This window comes from Zosterops lateralis (genome assembly GCF_965231275.1).
Source record: "Zosterops lateralis genome assembly, chromosome: 4".
In the NCBI taxonomy this organism is placed as follows: domain Eukaryota; kingdom Metazoa; phylum Chordata; class Aves; order Passeriformes; family Zosteropidae; genus Zosterops; species Zosterops lateralis.
In genome coordinates this window covers 36603825-36623801 of record NC_139765.1, presented here as the reverse complement: position 1 = coordinate 36623801, position 19977 = coordinate 36603825, and the positions used below count along the sequence as shown (strand labels likewise).

Genomic DNA, 19977 nt, shown 5'->3' with positions numbered 1-19977 from the left:
ATGAGTAAGAGCAAGCATTAGAGATCCTTACAAGACACCGAAATAAACCTTTGCTCTGCAGAACATTGCTGTTTTTCAACACAGGTAAGAGCTGCTCACAATATTATGCCACGTATGACAAGGCAAACAGACATGAGAACCAAATGAAAACATTTATCTTCCTATCAACATAACAAAAAGGAGCAGACTTGGCTAACAAGTTTCAATATGAGCTATTATTGCACAAGCAAGTAATCTGCTTTTTGACCCTTACAAGCAAATTGTACTAATGTCACTAAAGGTGACATTTTATTACATGAATATAGAATAAACACCAAGAAATGCTTATATCAAAACTCTTACTTTGGCAAATCTCACCTTATTTTTTTAGACTTGACTGATGTAAAATATAATGTTAAATACTCATTCCTTTAATTTATGTGATTGCCAGTGATGGCATTAACCTTTTCAATGGCAACACTTTGCACACCACACTTCTGAAGCTCTTTATGCCGCACACAGCAGCATAAATCAAATACTTTTCCTAAATGGGACTAGATGTGGAGGGCTTATATTCAGAATCAATGCAAACCACTGAAGCTGAAACAGAAAACACAGTTCAGCTTTTCATTAATGATGTCTTTACTCATAGCTGATTAATGCTAGTCATCCTTTAAGAACCATGCATGCTACCACTAACCTTTGTAGCCCATATGGTCTGTTCCAAAGGATGAAAAAGTTTGAAACAAAAGCCATCTTTTTTAGAAGGCCTCTCGATGAGTTCACAAACGTTCAGCAGCACTGTTCCTACCCACTGGTCATTTTTGGGAGTTTTGTAAAGAAGCAACACTCCTGGTTTCAGTACACACCACAGTTTGGTCCAGCTCTTCAAGGTACCACGAATCTAGAAGATAAATAGTTACAGTTGTATCTCAGTGAAGTCAATACCAAAACAATCCCCCTTAACAAAATTAAAATTGAAATTTACTAGCTTTTATTTCAAAGCAAAGTTTATCAGGTCTTTCAAAAGTTTACCCAGGTTTGTTAAAGAATATAAAGGAATGCTGGTTCTTCTGTCTTGATGAATACTCAGTTCTACAAATGGGTATGTGCACATCCAGATATGGGAAGTATGACAATTTAACTGCACTACAGTTGATAATATGAACTGCTATCTTCAAGATAACAGTACCAGCTAGTTCTTGAGAGGAAAGGAAAATTACCAGAGATAGACAAAGAAACCCGCCTTCAAATATCTGACTGAATAATTTTTGCAATTGTTATGTATGTAACAGAGCCACTTCAAAGTGTAAAATGAGAAGGACAAAATGAGAACTGCACAGCCAACTCATCCCCAGTTGATGGCTATGCACACAAGAGTAATGTGACTAGGGTGACTGCAGTAAGTGGGAGCTAAGTTCCTCTATTAGTCCCCTAGGATTTGAGCACAAAGACCTTGGGATGCAATTAGTGGCTGCTGTGCCTGTAGAAAAACATTAACAGCAAGTAAAAGATTGAGCCGTTTCTATTCTGGCCAGAAAGCAGCAAGCAACTAACTGCTCCATCTTCAACTCAGGTTTCACACTTGGATTCTGACCTTCAACCAGTCAGCCATAACAATAACTGAGGGGTCCGTGATGGTGCTAAGTAATTCTTTAGTGGCTCTCTTCTTTTCTTCTCTGTAGTTTTTCTTTTGAACCTATAAATAATAATAAAAATGTTTACAATGTCATGGCCATAAGCCAGTTATCAGCACAAAAAGGCATCAACCAATACAAGCTGAAGAAAAACCTACTAAATTAATTTGCAATACAGATATAGAAAAGCAATTTTGAAACAGAGTATTTGACTTCAAAGTGTGAACAATTACTTCAAGAGCAGCTATGACGTAACCAATTTCAGATTCTTCTGCAATTTTCTTTTAAAAGTGAGGACTTTGAAACTCCTGTTAGGATTAAAGGGGAGGAAAAACCAGCCAAACCAAGTTCTAATGTACAGGTACATTATCTGATCTGTGGTCTTTACCCATCAGTTATGTCCTCCCCAGAGAAATTTGCAGCAATGTATCTCCCTCTTTTAAAGCCAAATAATTTTACATTTCTCCTGAAATGGTATCTACCAAACAGTGGAATTTGGTCTTGCTACAGTACAGAGGGAAGAAGGCAGTAGAAAAAACATTCAAATTACAATTTTGATAATTCTGTTTGTCATTTCACTGCATGTAGATGTACTGAGGTCCCTGCCAACCTGAAAAAATCTATAATTTTCTGAGTTATTCTACAGTATTGTGCCATTCTCAAGACTGCATTATAGAAGCCATTATTCAAGTAAAAATACAGTAAAATTGGAAGAGACTAAACAGCACAACTTCTCACAATACTTAAATATTCCCTAAGTCTCATCATTATTTGGCATTTTTGTCTTCTCATTAGAGAATAAGGTAAAACTATGTGAATGCATTTATAGTCCATGAGGAGTTACTAGGAAATTAATTCACCTTGAGAGATTCCTTTTTTGTAAGTTTGCTTGAAGATTGAGAGATGTCCTTCTCAGAGCCATTGAAAAGCTTGGATTCAGACTGAAATTCACAACACATGTAATAAATAAATGACAATGATAGAAGAATATATTACTGATGCTGGCACTTTAGCAAGTGATTGAAGTGCAATTATGTTTGTATAAGGTTCCCATTCCCTCTCAGTTCTCTACTGCTTCCCCCATTAAAAAAACCCAAACAAACCAACAAACCACCTCATAACATGAGCTGTTCACTACCTATTCACTGTGTCTCTTTTTGCAAGGATTTTATGGGAAAGAAGTCTGAGGTTCCTTTGGAAGCAGCTGACCTAGACACAGGAAATATTTAGCTCATGTAGACTGCTCCTAGACAGAGGGTGCTCGAATAGTTTGGCATTATTTTAGCAGAGAGTGGGTGTTTTAAGATGGGAGTCATTCCCAGGACATATGAATCAGAATATAGAATCAGTTGTCTTCATGCACAACTTGACAGCTTCTCCAAATGGACTGCTATAGAGGCACTTACCCTGTGACTCATGAAGGAAAATACAGCCTCTTCAGTCTAGGATTCAGTGCTCTATAAATCATCAGACTGTAACTGCCCACTAACAGCTCTTGTTCTGCTCCTTGCACCCTAATTCCACGCTCTGATTACTTTGCAAGTCATCTTCAAGAAGCTCACAGTGGCGTCAGGCGGGAACAGGACCCAGGTTTGTTGGTGGCACCCAGGTCTTGTTCAAGCAGGACAATGAGCTGCCTCAGGACCACGTGATTTCTCCCCCTGCCTCTACCCCATGTCTTGTAGGGTTCAAAGTTTACTCCTAGGAGTTTGCTCCCTATTAGTTGAAAGAGAACTTAAGCCACCAAATATTCACTTTGGGAACAGCACTCTTTAGGGAAAGAAAAAAAAAAAAAAAAAAAAAAAAAAAAAAAAAAAAAAAAAAACCCACGGGAAAAGAGGAGTCTAAGAGGAGTCTATGATAGAGTTTTCATACCATTCCTATTGGAGGTCAGAGAACATTGAGTAGGTATTCAAACTTTAATTTACCTAAAGAGTTGTATTTCTTTGTGCACTGAAACGTAAGCCTGGTGGACCCAAAATTTCTGCATTGTCAAAAAAGGAGAACCAAAACAATGTAACATTCTAAACTGTGTGTTCAATTCAAATTCAAGGAAATTTTATCAAAACTGACCCTCCAGATGTTCCACATATCAAACCTCAAACTACAGTGCAAAGTCTACTCACTGAATTTGTATATCAGAATATTATAAAATGACAGTCAAAAAAAATGGAAGCTTTGAGTAAAACTAACAGCAATAATAAAAGCAGTGCACTTGAGCATTCTCCTAACTCTCAGGCTGCTCAAACAAAAGAAACAAAGCCTAAAGAGTCACAAGCTGTACAGAACAATTTAACCTGGATTCTACTTTACATCTTTAATTCAGAACTAAGACTTTACAGGAGTCTACTTAGCTACTGTAAAAAAGGTACGTGCAATAAGTGGCAAAAAGTAGTTTTAGCTCAAAATTATTTTAATGATAAGTAAATGTTCTTAAACTTCTGTATCTGTCTTGGAAAAATGAAGGAAACATCTTGCAATAAAGGTATGTTCTTGACACTCAAAATTTAGCTTTAAGATGAGTGTACAACTTGAAATTAAATTCCTCTCTGTAGAATTTAAAGGAAACACAGTACTTTAAAAGTAGTAACAGAAGAGGGGAAAAATGATTATCACTGTCACATAAGAAGAGGTAATGAACTCATTATGCAAGCTATAATGGAACAACTTAAGCAAAACATTCATAAATATTCTAGTTGCTCACTAACAGAAAGCTAAGGCAATCTAAAGGTCATGCATAGAAAAGCCTCAAACCAGTAAGTTTCCCAGGCTACAAAAACTCATTTTCTCATTGTCTCAGTTTTAAAGTTCATTAATATGACACTGAGTAAGGGTCTACATTTAGCTGTTCAATGTTATGAGACAGGTCAGCACTCTGTGTATTTTTAAGCCAGTAACCTTCTCATGGTTGTATCTACACAAAGCAGATGGGATTAAAAAAATTAGGAGAAAGCACTTTAAGAGAACCTGCTGTAACTCTCAGCAAGGTACAATCAGTTCCAGATTCCAGGCAAGTCCCATCACTGCTTTTCCATACTCCCTTAGAAGGAAAGGCTGCTATTTCGTTTCCACTAGTAAAATCAAGCCCCACATACAGCAATTTAAAAAAAAAAAAAAAAAAAGAAGGGTGAAAAAAAAACATGTATTAGCAGAAGTAGGAATATTGGTCTCATTTTGACAGAGAGACACAAAAAAGGTAATAGCAAAGAACCCAAAGACTTAAGATCCTGTTAAGACAAGAACTAAGAAAAATAAATATATGGGAGAGGAAAAGGGAATTGGATACTGAAAGATAAATGATTCTTTACAGTCTGGAATAAATCCAAGTCTAAAGAGATCATATTAACTTGATTTCCAAGTCCAACTGATTTTCAGGTTTCTGGATCAATATAAATATTTTGATGACAAGAAAGCTAGATGGTAAAGTATACTTTTTTGATATCCCTAACAAGTGAGGCTCTAGGATGCAGTAAAGCAAAAAGATATAAAATGTTGTGATTCTGAGTCATGTGTAAGACACCAACAGTTTGAAATGCTTAGTTACACACCACAAAACTGCAGCATCAGCTGCAGAAACTAAACTGCTTATTTTATTGCAATTTCAATGACTCCATTTAAACCTGGAAATGCTTCTATAACCTGTAAGTCTCTTTGTAATGTTTCTCTTTATGGCTCTGATATATCAAATATCACAGAAAAAAATTTGTCAAGACCTGAAGTGCAAACCCTATATCCAAGGGGTGTGGCTGCCTGTGCCCAGAACAGAGTGCTGTGGGAACAGCTGTGTGCAAAAGCAACAAAAAGCAGGAATTTCCCCCTTTCTCCGGGAGCTAGCTGTGCTCGAAATCAGGTCATCACCTTCCAGAGCAACCCACACTTGCTGCACCCCAACAATCTGTTTAAGTGTTTGTTATCACATTTGCCTCTTTAAAAAGACAGTGGACATCCCAGTAGAAAACAGAAAACCACACAGCTGGGTAAGTTAGAGCCTTTAAACCCTATGACAAGGCGATTTAAAATCTATGGCGAGGTAACATCCCACTCCAAGATGACAGCAGGAAGACTTCATATTTAATTTTCACTACTTTGAACCACTGATTCAGATGTGATGTCATCCTGGGAACGATATTAAGAGATCCCCTTTAACCTTTATCTATTGCTGAATCTGAAGAGTAATCTTCAAGATTATATACAACAGAAGTTAAACACATTTGCCTTTAATTAAAAATGTGTAACTCCTTTACACACCAACATTTTTAAGACAGATTAGGAAGTTGTTCTCCTTACCTTGCTTTTTGACATAGAATATGCCGCATCATCTTTACTTTGTGACACATCTTCCTTCCCTTTGTCAAAACCTTAAAGAAAAAACAGTATTACTGCAAATGAACTAAATTCATTAATAGAATTTATATAAACTAGCTTTTGAAATACATTTGCCAATGTGTTTAGCATAAAAAAATACAAGTTAATCAGATTTTCAAATAATATATACATACCAATCCATCTCATCAGTTAAAAATATACCAGGTACTACAATATACACTGATGTAATACTTGCCACTAAGAGGGAAGAACAGTCCACTGTGTTTGGAATATACTGCACCTGATCCAATAACCCAATGAATTGTAAACATAACATGCCAACTTTTGTCCTTTCATTGTCTCATTCTCCCCTACCTGCACACATGCAGGCACAGAGAAGAATACTAAATAAAGCCTTTTTTTGTTTGTTCATTTCTGTAGCTTTCTGAACTAGATAATTGTTAAATACCACCTACATGAAAGCAAATCTGACTAAAATCACCAGTCAGGATTTTTTTGCATGAAAATGTTAAAAGTTCCTTACATTAGCCTTGAATTTATACTTTCAACTTGACACTGAAGAAGCATAATTTCAAGGCTTTATATGAAAATAGTTGTCAAAATCCCATGCTTCTCTTCTGTGACAAATCCCACACTCTCCAGTATCCAAAAAGCAAATTAAGTTGGTGTTTGTGCAGCAGTGGAAAACAGGGACACATGTGGTATGAGTATTGCCACACAGCTGGTATGTGCCAGAGAACCTTTTCTGGGGACCTGGCACCACCATCTCGCAGAAAAATCATCTACTGTGCTTACGAGACACAACATCTCACTTGTTGATCCATTTTATTTGAAGAGGGTGGTGGCAGCATAAAGCTTTTATAAACAGGAATAAAACAAATTGCACAATGCATTTATCTGAGTAAGTCAACATGCCATCTTTTATACATCCTCTGGAGAGGAGGCAGATGAGACCATGAAGTCATGCATGGATTTCAGAAGAGCCAAGGCAGCTGAGAAGCCTGGCACAGGAGTGTCCAAAAGCTGTGCCCGTGAGCGGGCAGTGCACCAGCAGGGACAGCCTGCACCCACAGACATGGGACCGGCAGGACAGTGCATCCCTGGACATGGCACCAGACACGGCCCCAGCCGGCACGCTGCACCCATGGACACCACCAGTGCTTTGGAGCATCCCTTTGGGCATGGGCCCAACTTTGAAACAGAAATGGGTATTCTGATCCTTGAAATGAAAAGACTTGCTAGAAAAACTCCTTTATTTCACGTTCTTCAGGGGAATGTGTGTATGTGAGAGAAAACGATGAGCTTTGAAACAATTTTTAACCTTCTGTACCAGTGTTGGGTAGTTTGTCCATAGTAGGGATTTTTTATATTATTATTATCTTCAGCCTTCCACAACTTATAATACCTAGAAACTCTAAGACAGAACTGATTCATTTGTCACAATTACACATCCTGGGAAGATTCATGGAGTTAAAGGGACATTAGGTTGATCTCCAGGTTACATGAGAAATCTTAAGATTCCTCTTAATTTTGGTAGAATTGATTTCTTCTGGTAATCTGTCTTTCAGGGAATCTTTCTCCCTTTATATTTATTACCTTGTGCAGATGTTCCTTTTTAAGACCAGATTTTTAAAAATTATATACTGCAGTACAAAATCTCATTTTACCTTCACAGAAAGGAAGCCCTACATGCCTTTACAAACAACTTTTACACATCTTCATTGAAGCCCCACCTGGGCATAGTTCATTAAATCTTTTGTTTTTAAATTCTTCCAACACACCTGCAACAGAGTTGTTTAGCTAATGAAAACCTGTAACATAGAAGAAGACCATTTGACAACAAGGAATTACCTTGAGAGGCAGATTTGTAGTACTAGGGAATCCACAAAAAATCCAGACACCAGAAGCCATGCCTCCTATTTAATACCAAATGCGAGAGCACATTTTCTACAGCACTAGTTATCAGGCATAAAACAAAACAAAGGTTGTTTAAAGCCTCAGAGGCTACACTTGCCTTAGTTCACCGAGAAGTTACTGGATTCAATGCCAAACTTAAGCAAACACACCAGAACCATGGCAGAGGCTTTCTCCTCACCCGGTGCCCAAAAGAAATTCCTCAAAAGGAATCAAATCTCATTGAAAATGTAATGCAGGCATTTTCTAATGACTTTTCCATTTTTGTTTATTTAATGGCACATACAGAAGCCTTACTGAGGGGAATCAGCAAGGAAGTGCTAGGTCAGGATTGTTCTTACAGAAGAGAAGCTATAATTCCAAGCTTGCTTTCTAAAGCACAACAGTTTTAAGGACTTTACACACGCTTATCCAACAGACATACATTTTTTTATTATCACAAACAAGCTTTGCATCAGTATTTCCAAGAAGAAATGAAACCAGAAAGAACTATTCTGTCCCAGAGAACTGGACATGAAGACCAGAGTTCAGCTGCATTTCATGAATTTCACCTCCCTGCTTTCAGTGTCTCAAGCTGGAGAGGTGTGTGTGCCAGCTGATCCATGAACTTACCCACCACACGGACTGTTTCCCTCCTCGCCCACAGCACAGAAAAGGGCTCTCTCAGGGGTTAATTAGCAAAGCCAAGTCAGGGTGCTGCACCTCCTGGAACACCTTGCACTGTGCTGTCTCAGTCTGTGAGGAAACCCAGTCATCCAGCTTTGCATCCCCCATCATCCCATTGGTCACCTCCCTCTGTGTAGAAGGATAAGCTCACAGTATAGACAGCTGTCTGGAGCAGAGACTGCCAGAGCACAAGAGGGTAGAAGCAGGGTGTAATAAAAAGAAAGTGTTTCAAGTTTTTAATATTTATGTAACTATTTATCAGCAGTGGATTTGGGCTTAATATTTTAGCTGACTTGTTCTTTCCCACCTTGTAACTCAATCAGCAGCTCTTTAATGAAATAACCTGAGCCCACATTTCTCAATGTAGAAATTCAGGCGTTGAAGACAGTCCCTTTCTGTAATTTCATCTCTATTGAATCCTTTGAATTTATGTATCATTTTCTGTCTTCAATCCTGAAAGCAGTCTTTAGAGTTAGGAGCACCACTAATGTACTCTAAAGCAGTTCTGAGCATCAGCAATTGCATTCAGAGCAACACTACATCTTAACAGACTTTCTCCCAGTGTGATCTTCCTTATCTTAATAGCTCAGGTGCCATGGGCTCTGAAAGCTGATCCCAGTGCCAGTGCAGTCAGCCACAGTTCATGGTATGACCTCGGAAGCCAAGGGAAACTGTCCATTAGTGCATTCCTACTGTGAACACTCAGCATGTTCTTCCAAAACTTGTATGTGAAAATCTACATTAAAACTCACTAGGAGCTTTCAGAGAGATTTAAGAGCCTGACAGAGGAACCAGAACCCTTGCATATAAGAGGTCAATGAAACAAAATTAAACAGGGCTGCTTTAGAGATTGAGACAGATTATGTAGTCAATTAAAAAAAAAAAAAAAAAAAAAAAAACAGAAAAAAAAAAAAACCCAAACCAAACCAAACCAAAACCAAAAAAAACCCCACACACCAAAAAACCCAAAACTTCAAAACACTGTCGACAAAAAATGAGGCTATAATACACTGCAAAATTAAAGACTATGGCAAGGTATAGTTTTAAAAAAACCTGGCTAGGTAATAGATTTCAATTTTCAAGCATAACACATACTTTTTGAAGTTGCACCCACAATCTGTCCCTTCAGTCAATTTTGAAGGAAGGGAAAAACCAAAACCAACCACATAACTCTTACATCTTGAATACTGGTTTTGTGCCTCTTAAAAAATGCCATCTGCAATTACAATACACGAGAAAAATACATCAGAAAATAAGCATGTCACTTTTTAATGTCAGATCTATTTTATCCGTTAAAAAAAAATAATTACTATCCACTGGAGGCTCTATTTCAAACATATAGAAATAGACAGCAAAAAAGCAATGCAATGCATGAAAAGATCACAAACAGCAAGACTTCCAAGTGAAAAAAGATCACTGACTTCCAAGTGAAAAGAAACAAACAGCCTGATTTGATTACTGGTATGCATGTGCAGTTTTGAGGAGCAAATAATTGAGCTGGAAAATGCTTCTGGAAGAATTATGAGCTGTACTTAGTGGGAATTATCAATACTGGTGGTATATAACAAACACATCAGAAAAAAAAAAAAAGGAAAAAATCTTTTTAAAGAATTAAACACAGGGAACCATAATCTTTAACTGAATGACTTTCAAAAGCTTATTGACAACCAGATTTAAGAGTACAATCCCATATTAGCTAATTCAGATTCCTCCAAGGACTTTGAAAGCCAAGTAATCAGGAAAGTAAGCAAAGTCCTTTTATGTGTTTTTTAATAGTAGTGTTTTCTTTTGTTAGCACCATATAAAAAAATAATCAAAGACTGTCATCACTAACTATACACGAGAATATTTAAAACAGACAATTACTTTTTGCTTAAACCAATCCGAAAGCGTATATAAAGAATGTTCATTAAGCATGTTAGGAATGTTGAAATTCCTCAGAGATACATGGAAGATTCCAAAAGAGAAAGCATTTTCTAAGTCTATGTACACACTTGAACTTTTTCATTAAAACTGCTTTCCATTTGTTCTGCATTTTAAATAGTCATTCATTGTCTGCTTATGAAGAGTGATCAGCTTTAATTGCAGAATTCTATAGAGAAAGGAAGCAAATTCAAAATGAGAGATCTTTTTTTTTTTCCTCCACTAATTATCAGATTTACACATATTTCTTTTAAAGGTAGGAAGCACCTGTCTAGTTGCCAACCCCATGCTTTCAAGCTTTGAGATCTTTTATTTCATAAGCAGCCTGAAAACACCTCAGTGTTAGATTCTTGTTAGAAGGCTAATCATTTCCTGAAACAGAGTGAAAGGAAACATTCCAGGATAAAACAAGTTTAATAAAACATGCAAACTCCCCCATACTCGGCATCCAACTCGGCTTCAGGGCTTCAGAACCAGAGCTTACAAATTCAGTGAGCCATGCTGCAGCAGGCACGCAATAGAAGGTGAAAACTATTTTATTCCCCCCTTCCCTTCCCCCCCAACATCCCGGCCCTGTGGGACTACACAATAAAGTGCATCTCTGCGCATGCACAAGACAAATCCCACATCCAGGGCAATTCTGGAAAGAATGCACAGCTTGTACTATGTCCCCCTTCAGGAATGGGTGACCTTGTAACACATTTTCAAGCACTGAGGCTTTCTGAAAGAAAGTGCTGAGATTCAGGTACCTATGTCAGAAGTGCACATTATGAACAATGATGTGCAATGATCTACAAATCATTTCAATCCATAAATTCATTTCAATATTCCAGTACTGATTTTCAGGAAACAAAAAATCTGAGCAAAAGGAGATTAAAGCCCTTTCAGGGGCTGTAAGTCTTCAAAATCTTGCATTATGGAGTTTAACAAGGCTATGTTTTTAGCCTTCATTTTCTATCTTGTCATTTTATGTCAAACCACTGATGACCAGCCTGCAGATTTTCCAATTATTACAGCTAAATGAAAACCTTCTGCTGTACCTTATAATTTTAAGGCAGAACCATTATGTGCGTGTGGTGGAGGGGAGGCAGTGGAAAGTACAAGAGAGGAAGGCATTTATAAACCACATCACAGAACCTCAGTCCTAACAGCCCAAACAACCAAAACAAACATTCCAGTCAGCCTCAAACACACCAATGCATTTTAAAGTGAGATTTGTGGCAGTGTAAAAGCTAACTTACTCATTTCCCTGTCTGCAAATCTTACCACTACAAAGAGCTGTTATCTAAGTGCAAACAAGCAGTAAATACTCCTTCCGATTTCTACCGACATCTCAGTACATTACTCTCATTCGAGCGTGACAATTTGAGGTGGAAATTACATTCGCTTCTGTACATTCTAAGAAATGCAAGACTGAAACAAACCTGGTAAAGCAGGAGAGAGCTCGTTATATCCACCAAATGAAGCATTCCGGACGAGCTTGCGGCCATCAGCTCTTGGAGAAAACACAGATGAAATCCCAGCACATGAAGAAAACCTACGTCGCACTGGACCTTCTTCCTTCATGAGTTAAGGTGTTTGTGTAAGGATTATGTTCTCTGTGAAAGCTGGTTAGCATAAGCTGCTTGGAGCAAGTGTGTTGCAGTAGCAGCCTTTTACCTCACATTCTGATGAGTAAGATACAAAAGGAAAAAAAAGAAACAAACGAAGGGCGCACATGAAAAATGCAGTGAAGAGACAGAGGCTGCCAAATCAGCAGCAAGCCAAGCAACACTATACTCCTCTCATCAAAGCCCTTAGGATGCTTAAAGTGGAACGGCTCTGCTTCAGCTCCTTTTTTCTGGGAAATACAACCACTTCTCATTTTTTACCTCTCAGTTTTGGTCCTACTCATTTCTAAGCACACAAAAATGGACTTACATTTTAAGGATCCCTTAAATCAAGTTCTTGTTAGTCTTTTAAATCCCAAATTTATATTGCACAAAGGACAACTCATGAGCTTTATGGCTTCCCTGTTTGATATTGTGGTATGCTATGGGAATCTGCAAAGGGAGTCAATCGTTTGCATTACACAGCCAAGTTGAACTTTCCCATTTAGGCACTCACTAACTAGTTTTTGTCAACTGACTGCCATGGCCTCTACAACTTCATTTCTTATTTTTCTTTAAAAGGTGAGGCAATTGCTTTTTCTTCTTAAAACTCTCACACATTTTTATACACAAACCAGCCTGACTCATGGAAGACCTCTCTCCACAAAAAAGGCTTTTTATTATTAACGCCCCAAATATTTTAGTCAATGAATAAAACACTTAAATGGGTCAGCTTAAATTTTAAACATTAAAAAGATTCCAGTAAACTGTGCTTCAAAACTGGAAATCTGCTGGTCCAAACTCCTCCTGCTGACAGCTACCAGAATAAAGTGAAATAATCTCTCCCTAACACCTTCATCCACTTGCTCATTACATCAGCAGCCTCTTTGCCACAATGACTATTATGCAGAGCCACCTTCTTGCAAAGGTGGAACTCTCATTTGGTGTTTCTCCACTGGTCCCATTTCCCCATCAAATCTTATTTCTGACAAAACAGGTTTTGAAACCTTCTCCACTAAAAAACAAGACAACAGGACACCAAGAACTGCCTTGAAAATAAGAACTTGAGTTCTTACCTTACTCCCTACTACAGGTCTCCTTTTCTTACAAAGCGAATCACGTCCCATAAATTAAATCAATAGTAGCCTGAATGTGATTAATCCTCAAATAATACTATTTACTCCATCTCTTTATACAAAGAAGTGTAGTTAACTTCCCAACATATGACAAGGTAAAAAAGATGTATCAGAATAAAACAAAGATGAGGCATGGATAGCCATCAATAGAAACCATTATATGCTATATGAAAAACACAATTCACTTAAGCACAGGGAGTAGGAAAAACTAGACAAGCATCATGTATTCAGGCCTGTCTCCATTTATTGAATCCTGTGCCTCACACTTCCTTCAGCTGAAACAGTCCTTGTCCAGATGTCCCAGAAAGAACAGAAAAAGCAGCTAAAAAACTAAAGGAGTGGAGTGGCAGGGCAGTGAGAAGGAAATGCAAGGAAGGAGAACACTATCTTTTTTTCTGTTTGGGCTTGTTTGTTTGTTCCTTTGTTTGTTTTAATAAACACAGTTCCATATCATTTCTCCAAAACTGTCTTAACTACAATACAGAACAAACAAATAAATACCTTGGTACAAATCTATTCGGAATATGCATTTTCTTTTTTTTTTTTTTTCTAATTAAAAATCAAGAGAAAGCTGCAGTAGAACTCCACTTACACACAGAAGGAACTGTATCCTCTCATTACAGACCTACCTTGCCCAGTTAATGGGGCTGTTATCTCCTCTTTCAGAGTCTGGGCTCTGACCCTGCCCAGAGCACCCTGCTGACACTGGTATCCGGTGTTTCCATGTCTCTCTGGGATGGCTGGGTCACACGGACTAAAGGGAGGGGAGACTCCTCCATCAGACACCTGCACACCACTTGGTCTGCATCTGCCTCCAGCTGCTGGGCCCTACCTGCCAGCCCAGCAGCTTGTTTGACAGCTGCGGTGTCTCTGCCACCTTATGTTCACGTTACTAAGAAGTGGCTGTATTTCCAGGGATTTCAGGAACTGCATAATCCTGAAGGCCTTTCCCTTCCTTCTCTCCATGCCCTCTCAGGTCCCTTGACACTGCTCATGTAGCCAAAATGTAAACAGGAACAGATTAAAATACCTCTTTCTCCTTCCTATGCCCTTTTCTCCATTTAGAACTGAAATTGAACTCTTTGGGTAGATAAAATTAAGAATTTCAGTATGGATAATGTTACACTTCCCCTCTCTGAGGCTCTCTCCAGTCAAGGAAGCTGTTATCCAGGTATTCTAAGCACTTTCTGCTTTAACTCAACAGCAACACAGGAGAGGCATGCTCTGAGCCTTTTACCAAAATAGGACTCTGTCTCACCACTAAAACAGAGGAGGAAAAGAAAACATCTAATTTAAGCTTCCTCCTTCACCCCTTCCCCCGCCCAAAGACCAAAAAATCCTATAAATCCTTTTTCTTCTTCTCTCGTTCCTGAAAACAAATTCAGACAGAATAGGTCCATCTACTGATGAAAGCAGACTTTGTGATCTTAAGACTAATGTCCTAGGCAGCCTATTATCCTTCTGTTATTAGTTTTGAGTGCTTTAAGAATTGATATACTTAGAAAATGTACTCTCATGCTCAGCTTAGAAGTGTACAGAGTTTCAGATACTCATGAACAGAACTACAGCCAGGTCCAACTGCGTAAGTCAGACATGGCAGAAAAGTCTGCATAAACAGGGAAGTGTCTGCCCTTTAGCTTAAAGGCATCAGGTGCATCACAGCATATCTGTACATGAATATACAAGGTTTTTCATAATAAAAGTTCAAGTCATGATAGGAGGCACTAGACTAAGTATGCCACTGAAACAGAAAAAAAAAGCTCCCTGGTTTCTCTGTTTTATAAAATGCCTGTATCAGTAGGAAGACAAAAATCCCCACATGACTGAAATATTTAGTTCATGTATCTCAGGGCACGAAGGTGGGGGGGAGCACAAGAGGAGGAATCCTTTCTCAGTCATCTCCTTAGAGGAGGAAAACTTATTTAATGTATATATTTTTCTAAAGGACAGAATACATTTCTCACATCAGATACAGAATCAGGGCTTCTTCAATAGTAAATAGTAAATGCTGGCTGAAAAACCAATCCTAATCCTGTGCTTAAGACATTCTTCCAGGATATTGCCTGGAGCAAAATGTAAAATCTCAGTGTACAAAATGAAGTCAAATAGAAGATGCGTGGAGTTCCGACATTTGTGAACACTTTTGACAAAGTCTGGTTTTGTTCTAAAACATTTCTCCACTGAAAAAATACTTACAGCTGAAGAAACCACAGTCTTAACAAAAAAGACCACTCTAAATTGTAAAGGCTTTAATTCAATGAAATCGAACTCAAATCAAATCTATCTGGGCTACCCAAATGAGGAATAATAATCTTTTTTATAGATATTTTAGAAGTTTAGAATAACTAACACATTCTACAAACTGATACTGATGCAATAACACAACAAAGACTATATCTAGAGATGCAAAGTAAAAAATAATCCTTTCCCCCTTACGGGTACCCAAGGAAAAGCCAAAATCTTCTTAAAACCAAACTCCGTGAAAGCTAGAGAAAAAAGAAAGAGGACGGAAAGCTTGGTGTAGTAGAGGAAGACAGAAGCTTTTCAGACTTGTCCTGCAATTTTGACAGTAATTTGCCCTGACATTTCAACATCACTACCTTTTCCAGTAGAATTCTCCCCCCAGGTCCAGGAAAACGTCATAAGTAATTCCCTAAATGCAGTATAAACACACTCTTTTCAGCATGCAGAAAACAGAAAAAGAAAACAACTAGACTATCATACCTACAAAGGTTTTATCCAACACCCGATTTCCACATGCAGATTTGAAGTAAAGTGGTTTTTCCTATTTAATAAAAAGGGTATTAAAGATACACTTGCCTTCAGCACTGATATTTGATTCAGAAAAACAATTATACCTAAAGCATAAAGCTACAAGTTGGAGAGAGTTGAGAGGGGCAAATTTCTTTCACCAAATATTCTTCTGTCGTCTGGTGCTTTCAAGTCCAGTGCAGTTTAGCTGAGGCGTAATTCCAGAGGCAAGCCTGAGAGTGGTGATGAATGACCACCAACACTCCCGATGTTGGCAACTGTACTTGGCTGCACCTCCTCATTTGCCAACAGCCTGCTCAGCTCCTCCCACACTGAGTAAATAGCTTTGCCCACTGCTCAGGTTTCATTCGACATTGTCATCTCAACCCTTATGAAATTCTCAAAGTCACAGCTCAGATTCAAATAGGCCAGTCCTGCAGAGACTGTCATGAAGAAAAAGAACTCTCTTGAGATGTTTCACAGCAATCAGCCCTGCTGTGCCTTTTAAACCCAGTACCACACTTTATGTCATAAAGCTATAACCCACACAGAAAGCAGTATATGCAATTTACCCAAGCCACAAATACTGGGTGGAGTTGCATTTCAGAAATGGCAAGTTCTAATAAACACAATGACTTGCAGAGAGGAATGTGTCAGAGTATGCATGACAGCAAGAAAGCAGGAGGTCAGGATAGTGTATTCAGAAGACTAACCACACAAAGCAGAACTTAAAAAATTTATAAGAAATTCAGTTTTATAACACAGACTGAGATCAGATTATTTAGGGCTCAAGCTCCTTCCTCCTACTGTGATGAGAGCCTCACTCACATGCCATTTAAGACAAGCATCACCAAAGTTACTCCAAATAAGTTACAGTTTTATGGAACTAGGGCTTCACTTCCACACTGACAAAAAACTGAAAAGTGACCATCTGTGTCCCTAGGCTCAGGACCCTGCAGCAGGACAACAGGCATTAATCCAATATCACCTAAAGAACAACCAGTGCCCATGGCTCCCATGATTGTTGATTAGAAAATACTTCCCCATTATCAAAAGTAAGGCAAGACAAAATAAAATACCTCCTGACAAAACAAGAAGACAGACCAAGAGACTCCAAGCATGAGGGCTTGTAAGGTTTTAGAAAGAATTCTTTTGTGTCAGGAGAAAGCAAAAGTGTTAACATTTTCCTAAGACATTAAATGCATTTACTGTGTAGAGAAGGTGCCTTACTTCGGAAGCAACATTTACTGTCAATATTGAAGTATTAAGATGAAAGCTTTTTGGAGAGCCTCAAGTAGATTTTTAACAGTTTCTTCTTTAGCAGTGAGACAATGAGACAGACTTACAGGAAGGTGAAGTAACAAGGCATGACATGCTTAGTAATAAACTGTTCTTACTATGTAAAGATAGTAAGTTATTTAGCCATTCTTCAGCTTCTCTATTCAAAGAACAGATATAGTGAAAGGAAACAGGAGACTGCATGAAGTTACTTCCACGACTAAGTCTGCCTACATGTAGAGAGTAAACTCATAGGAAAGGAGAAAAGAAAAATAGAAATTACTATTAAAGATAAAATATGACCCAACTCTCCAGGAAACAGCTTCATTTGGAACCACACAGATTGGCAAGATTGTGCCATCTGCAAGTCGAATACTATTATCAAAAAGAATTACTGACACATTGAAAGCATTAGTTGGGAAAAAAAAAAAAAAAAATAACAGCACAAACTGGCATTTAAGCAGTGAACAACTCCCAGTGGAGTTACAGCCTGGTCTGTGCTCAATGCATCCACCTGCTATAATTATGGGCCATGGGATTTCTCTCCCCAGCTCCAAGGCAGCTGCCCTCTGCTGTGACTTCAGTCTCGTGTGTCCATATGAAGCAACAGGCTCTTGTGACTCCCTTGGCAGAAACGAGCCCAGAGCACCACAGCCAAGTGCCTGTCTCAGGCAGAGCTGATGATACTTTGAAAAGGCTTCGAGTTCACTGTCACAGGGCTGCATCTTTCCTTCTGTTGGTCCATACATATTTGTCTTCCACTGACAGCTGGTTAAGAGGAGATGCACTGCTGTATCTCCAGGGCTTCTTGCACACTGACCACCAGGAACCCAGAACAGGGATGACCAGTCAGGAGGTCCAACACCTTTGTTACTGCCCAGTGAAACAAATTGTGCTCCTGCTGTCATCTGAGCCAAACAAATTAAATAAGTGGGTTTTTTTAAAGCTGCCAGTTGCACAGGTGAACAACAAACCAGCTTTAACTTGTTAGTTGCCTCGGGTACACAGTCAGTAACATCTGAGTTTGATATTTGCTGGGTCTTTGAGATGCCAAAAGCATCTCATACTTCAACAGCTCATAACTGTTCTTTAGGATCTACAGCTTGAAAATGCCTATTTTTTGCTTTCCACCTTCTCTCACATACCGAAATAGCTGAATTCCTATTTTCTCCAAAAATGCAGCATCCTGTGGATTAAAATCCCAGCACTAGCATTTCTTTTAAATGTTTCATCTGGAGTTGTTTAAAGTACAAGCTCAGCGTGGGCAAATGCCCTCACTCTTCCCCAAAATCACCTTCACTTCCTTCCAATTCATGGTGATCATCATCACTGGCAGACATAAAATTTTATTTCCACAGTCAACCCTCCCTCTACACCAAAGCCACTTCTTCTCAGTCACGTAACACAATATATTTTGAATCACATTGCAAATTGAATTAACAACTACTGCTCTGCTGGAATAGAAAGGTAGATCCTGTCTCTTATCTCCTGTCAGCCTCCTTTTGGGCACACACATCCCACAAGGACACACTCACATTTTCACCTCATCTGCATCTCACTGATGTTTTGAATAAAAACAGGAAAAATACAGAAAAGTCTGACATTTTCAAGCATTCTGTTACAGAATTTTCAATAATACTATCTTTACTAGATTCCTCTATTTACCACAAATATTGCTATTTAAACATCTATGCTGTCTTCATAAAAAGTTTGAAATATGTTTCAAGAAAATATTGTTAAGTTAAAAATATTATTAATTTCTAAGGAGACTGCTGTTTTTCGTAGATTTTATGTGATCACTATTTTTGCATTAATTCATTTTATCGAAGAAATAAATCTGTATGTCTGAGTTAATAAGATTTACAAGAATTCAATTTACCAGGATAATTTGACATAAACAGAAGACATCAGCAAGCAAAGTAAGCTCAATAGAAGTTTAATTATTTGTTCATTAATAGTTAATAATGTTTTTAACCACTGAATGCAATACAGAAAATGAGCTAAATTAGCATCATACTACCTGTGTCAGCTGCTAAACTGAAAGATGATTTAGCAGTACTAACATCTATAAATCCTACACTTAAAAAAATATGGTCTTGGTGAGTTGGCAAGGCCATGCTGCCCACTAGAGCCTAAAGACACACCATACCGCAAACATAAGCAAAGCTTCACAGACAAAGATGAACCCCCAAGCTCATTAAAGTTTCCATCAAAAGGCTACTGAATTATTTAGGTCCTATTCCAAGTAGGACAAGTCAAAATATTGCGCAAAAAAGCATAGTATAATCATTTAGTATGTTCAAGAAACATTAGTTGTAGTATTATGATCAGGACTAGGCTATTCTGACACTCTAACTACTTGATGGACAAGGCAGGAATAAATTAAATCCACAAAAATTAAAATGAAAAGCCCATCTCAGGATCAATGCTATATTATGGCTGAGTTAGCATTTGGCCACTAAAATTCTAAACTTTCTACATAAACATGTTAAAATCATACAGGAAAAATCTCCATCACCCCTTTTCCTTAAAAATACATTTCTATTTAACAATCTTGTTAAAGCTTTCTGTGGAAGTGAGTGCGATCTCCACACCTCCACATGCCAATTGTAGCCTCACAGGTAAGCTACTTCAGCCTCAGAATAAAGGACAGTGTAAATTCAAGGATCTTAAAAATATTTTGTAAAACAGTGCAAAGATCATGTAGAACAGTGACATTTTAAATAGACCTTTCTGAACAATTACTAGATGATGCTGCCAGATCAAACTGTACTCTAC

General features: G+C 38.1%; 1 protein-coding gene across 6 annotated transcripts in view; it reads right to left on the bottom strand.

Moving 5' to 3' along the window:
• OSBPL8 (oxysterol binding protein like 8) overlaps positions 1–19977 on the bottom strand; it is a 396216-nt gene that overhangs the window by 23020 nt on the left and 353219 nt on the right. For 5 of the 6 annotated variants that reach the window (XM_083859008.1, XM_083859006.1, XM_083859010.1 and 2 more), the window contains 4 exons: positions 5904–5974; positions 2477–2557; positions 1577–1678; positions 680–883 (listed from right to left, as the gene is read on the bottom strand). In XM_083859008.1, the coding sequence (XP_083715134.1) occupies positions 680–883; positions 1577–1678; positions 2477–2557; positions 5904–5974 (458 nt within the window). Of the gene's footprint in view, positions 1–679; positions 884–1576; positions 1679–2476; positions 2558–3022; positions 3308–5903; positions 5975–19977 lie in introns of those variants that run through there. The other variant, XM_083859011.1, reaches the window with a different exon arrangement.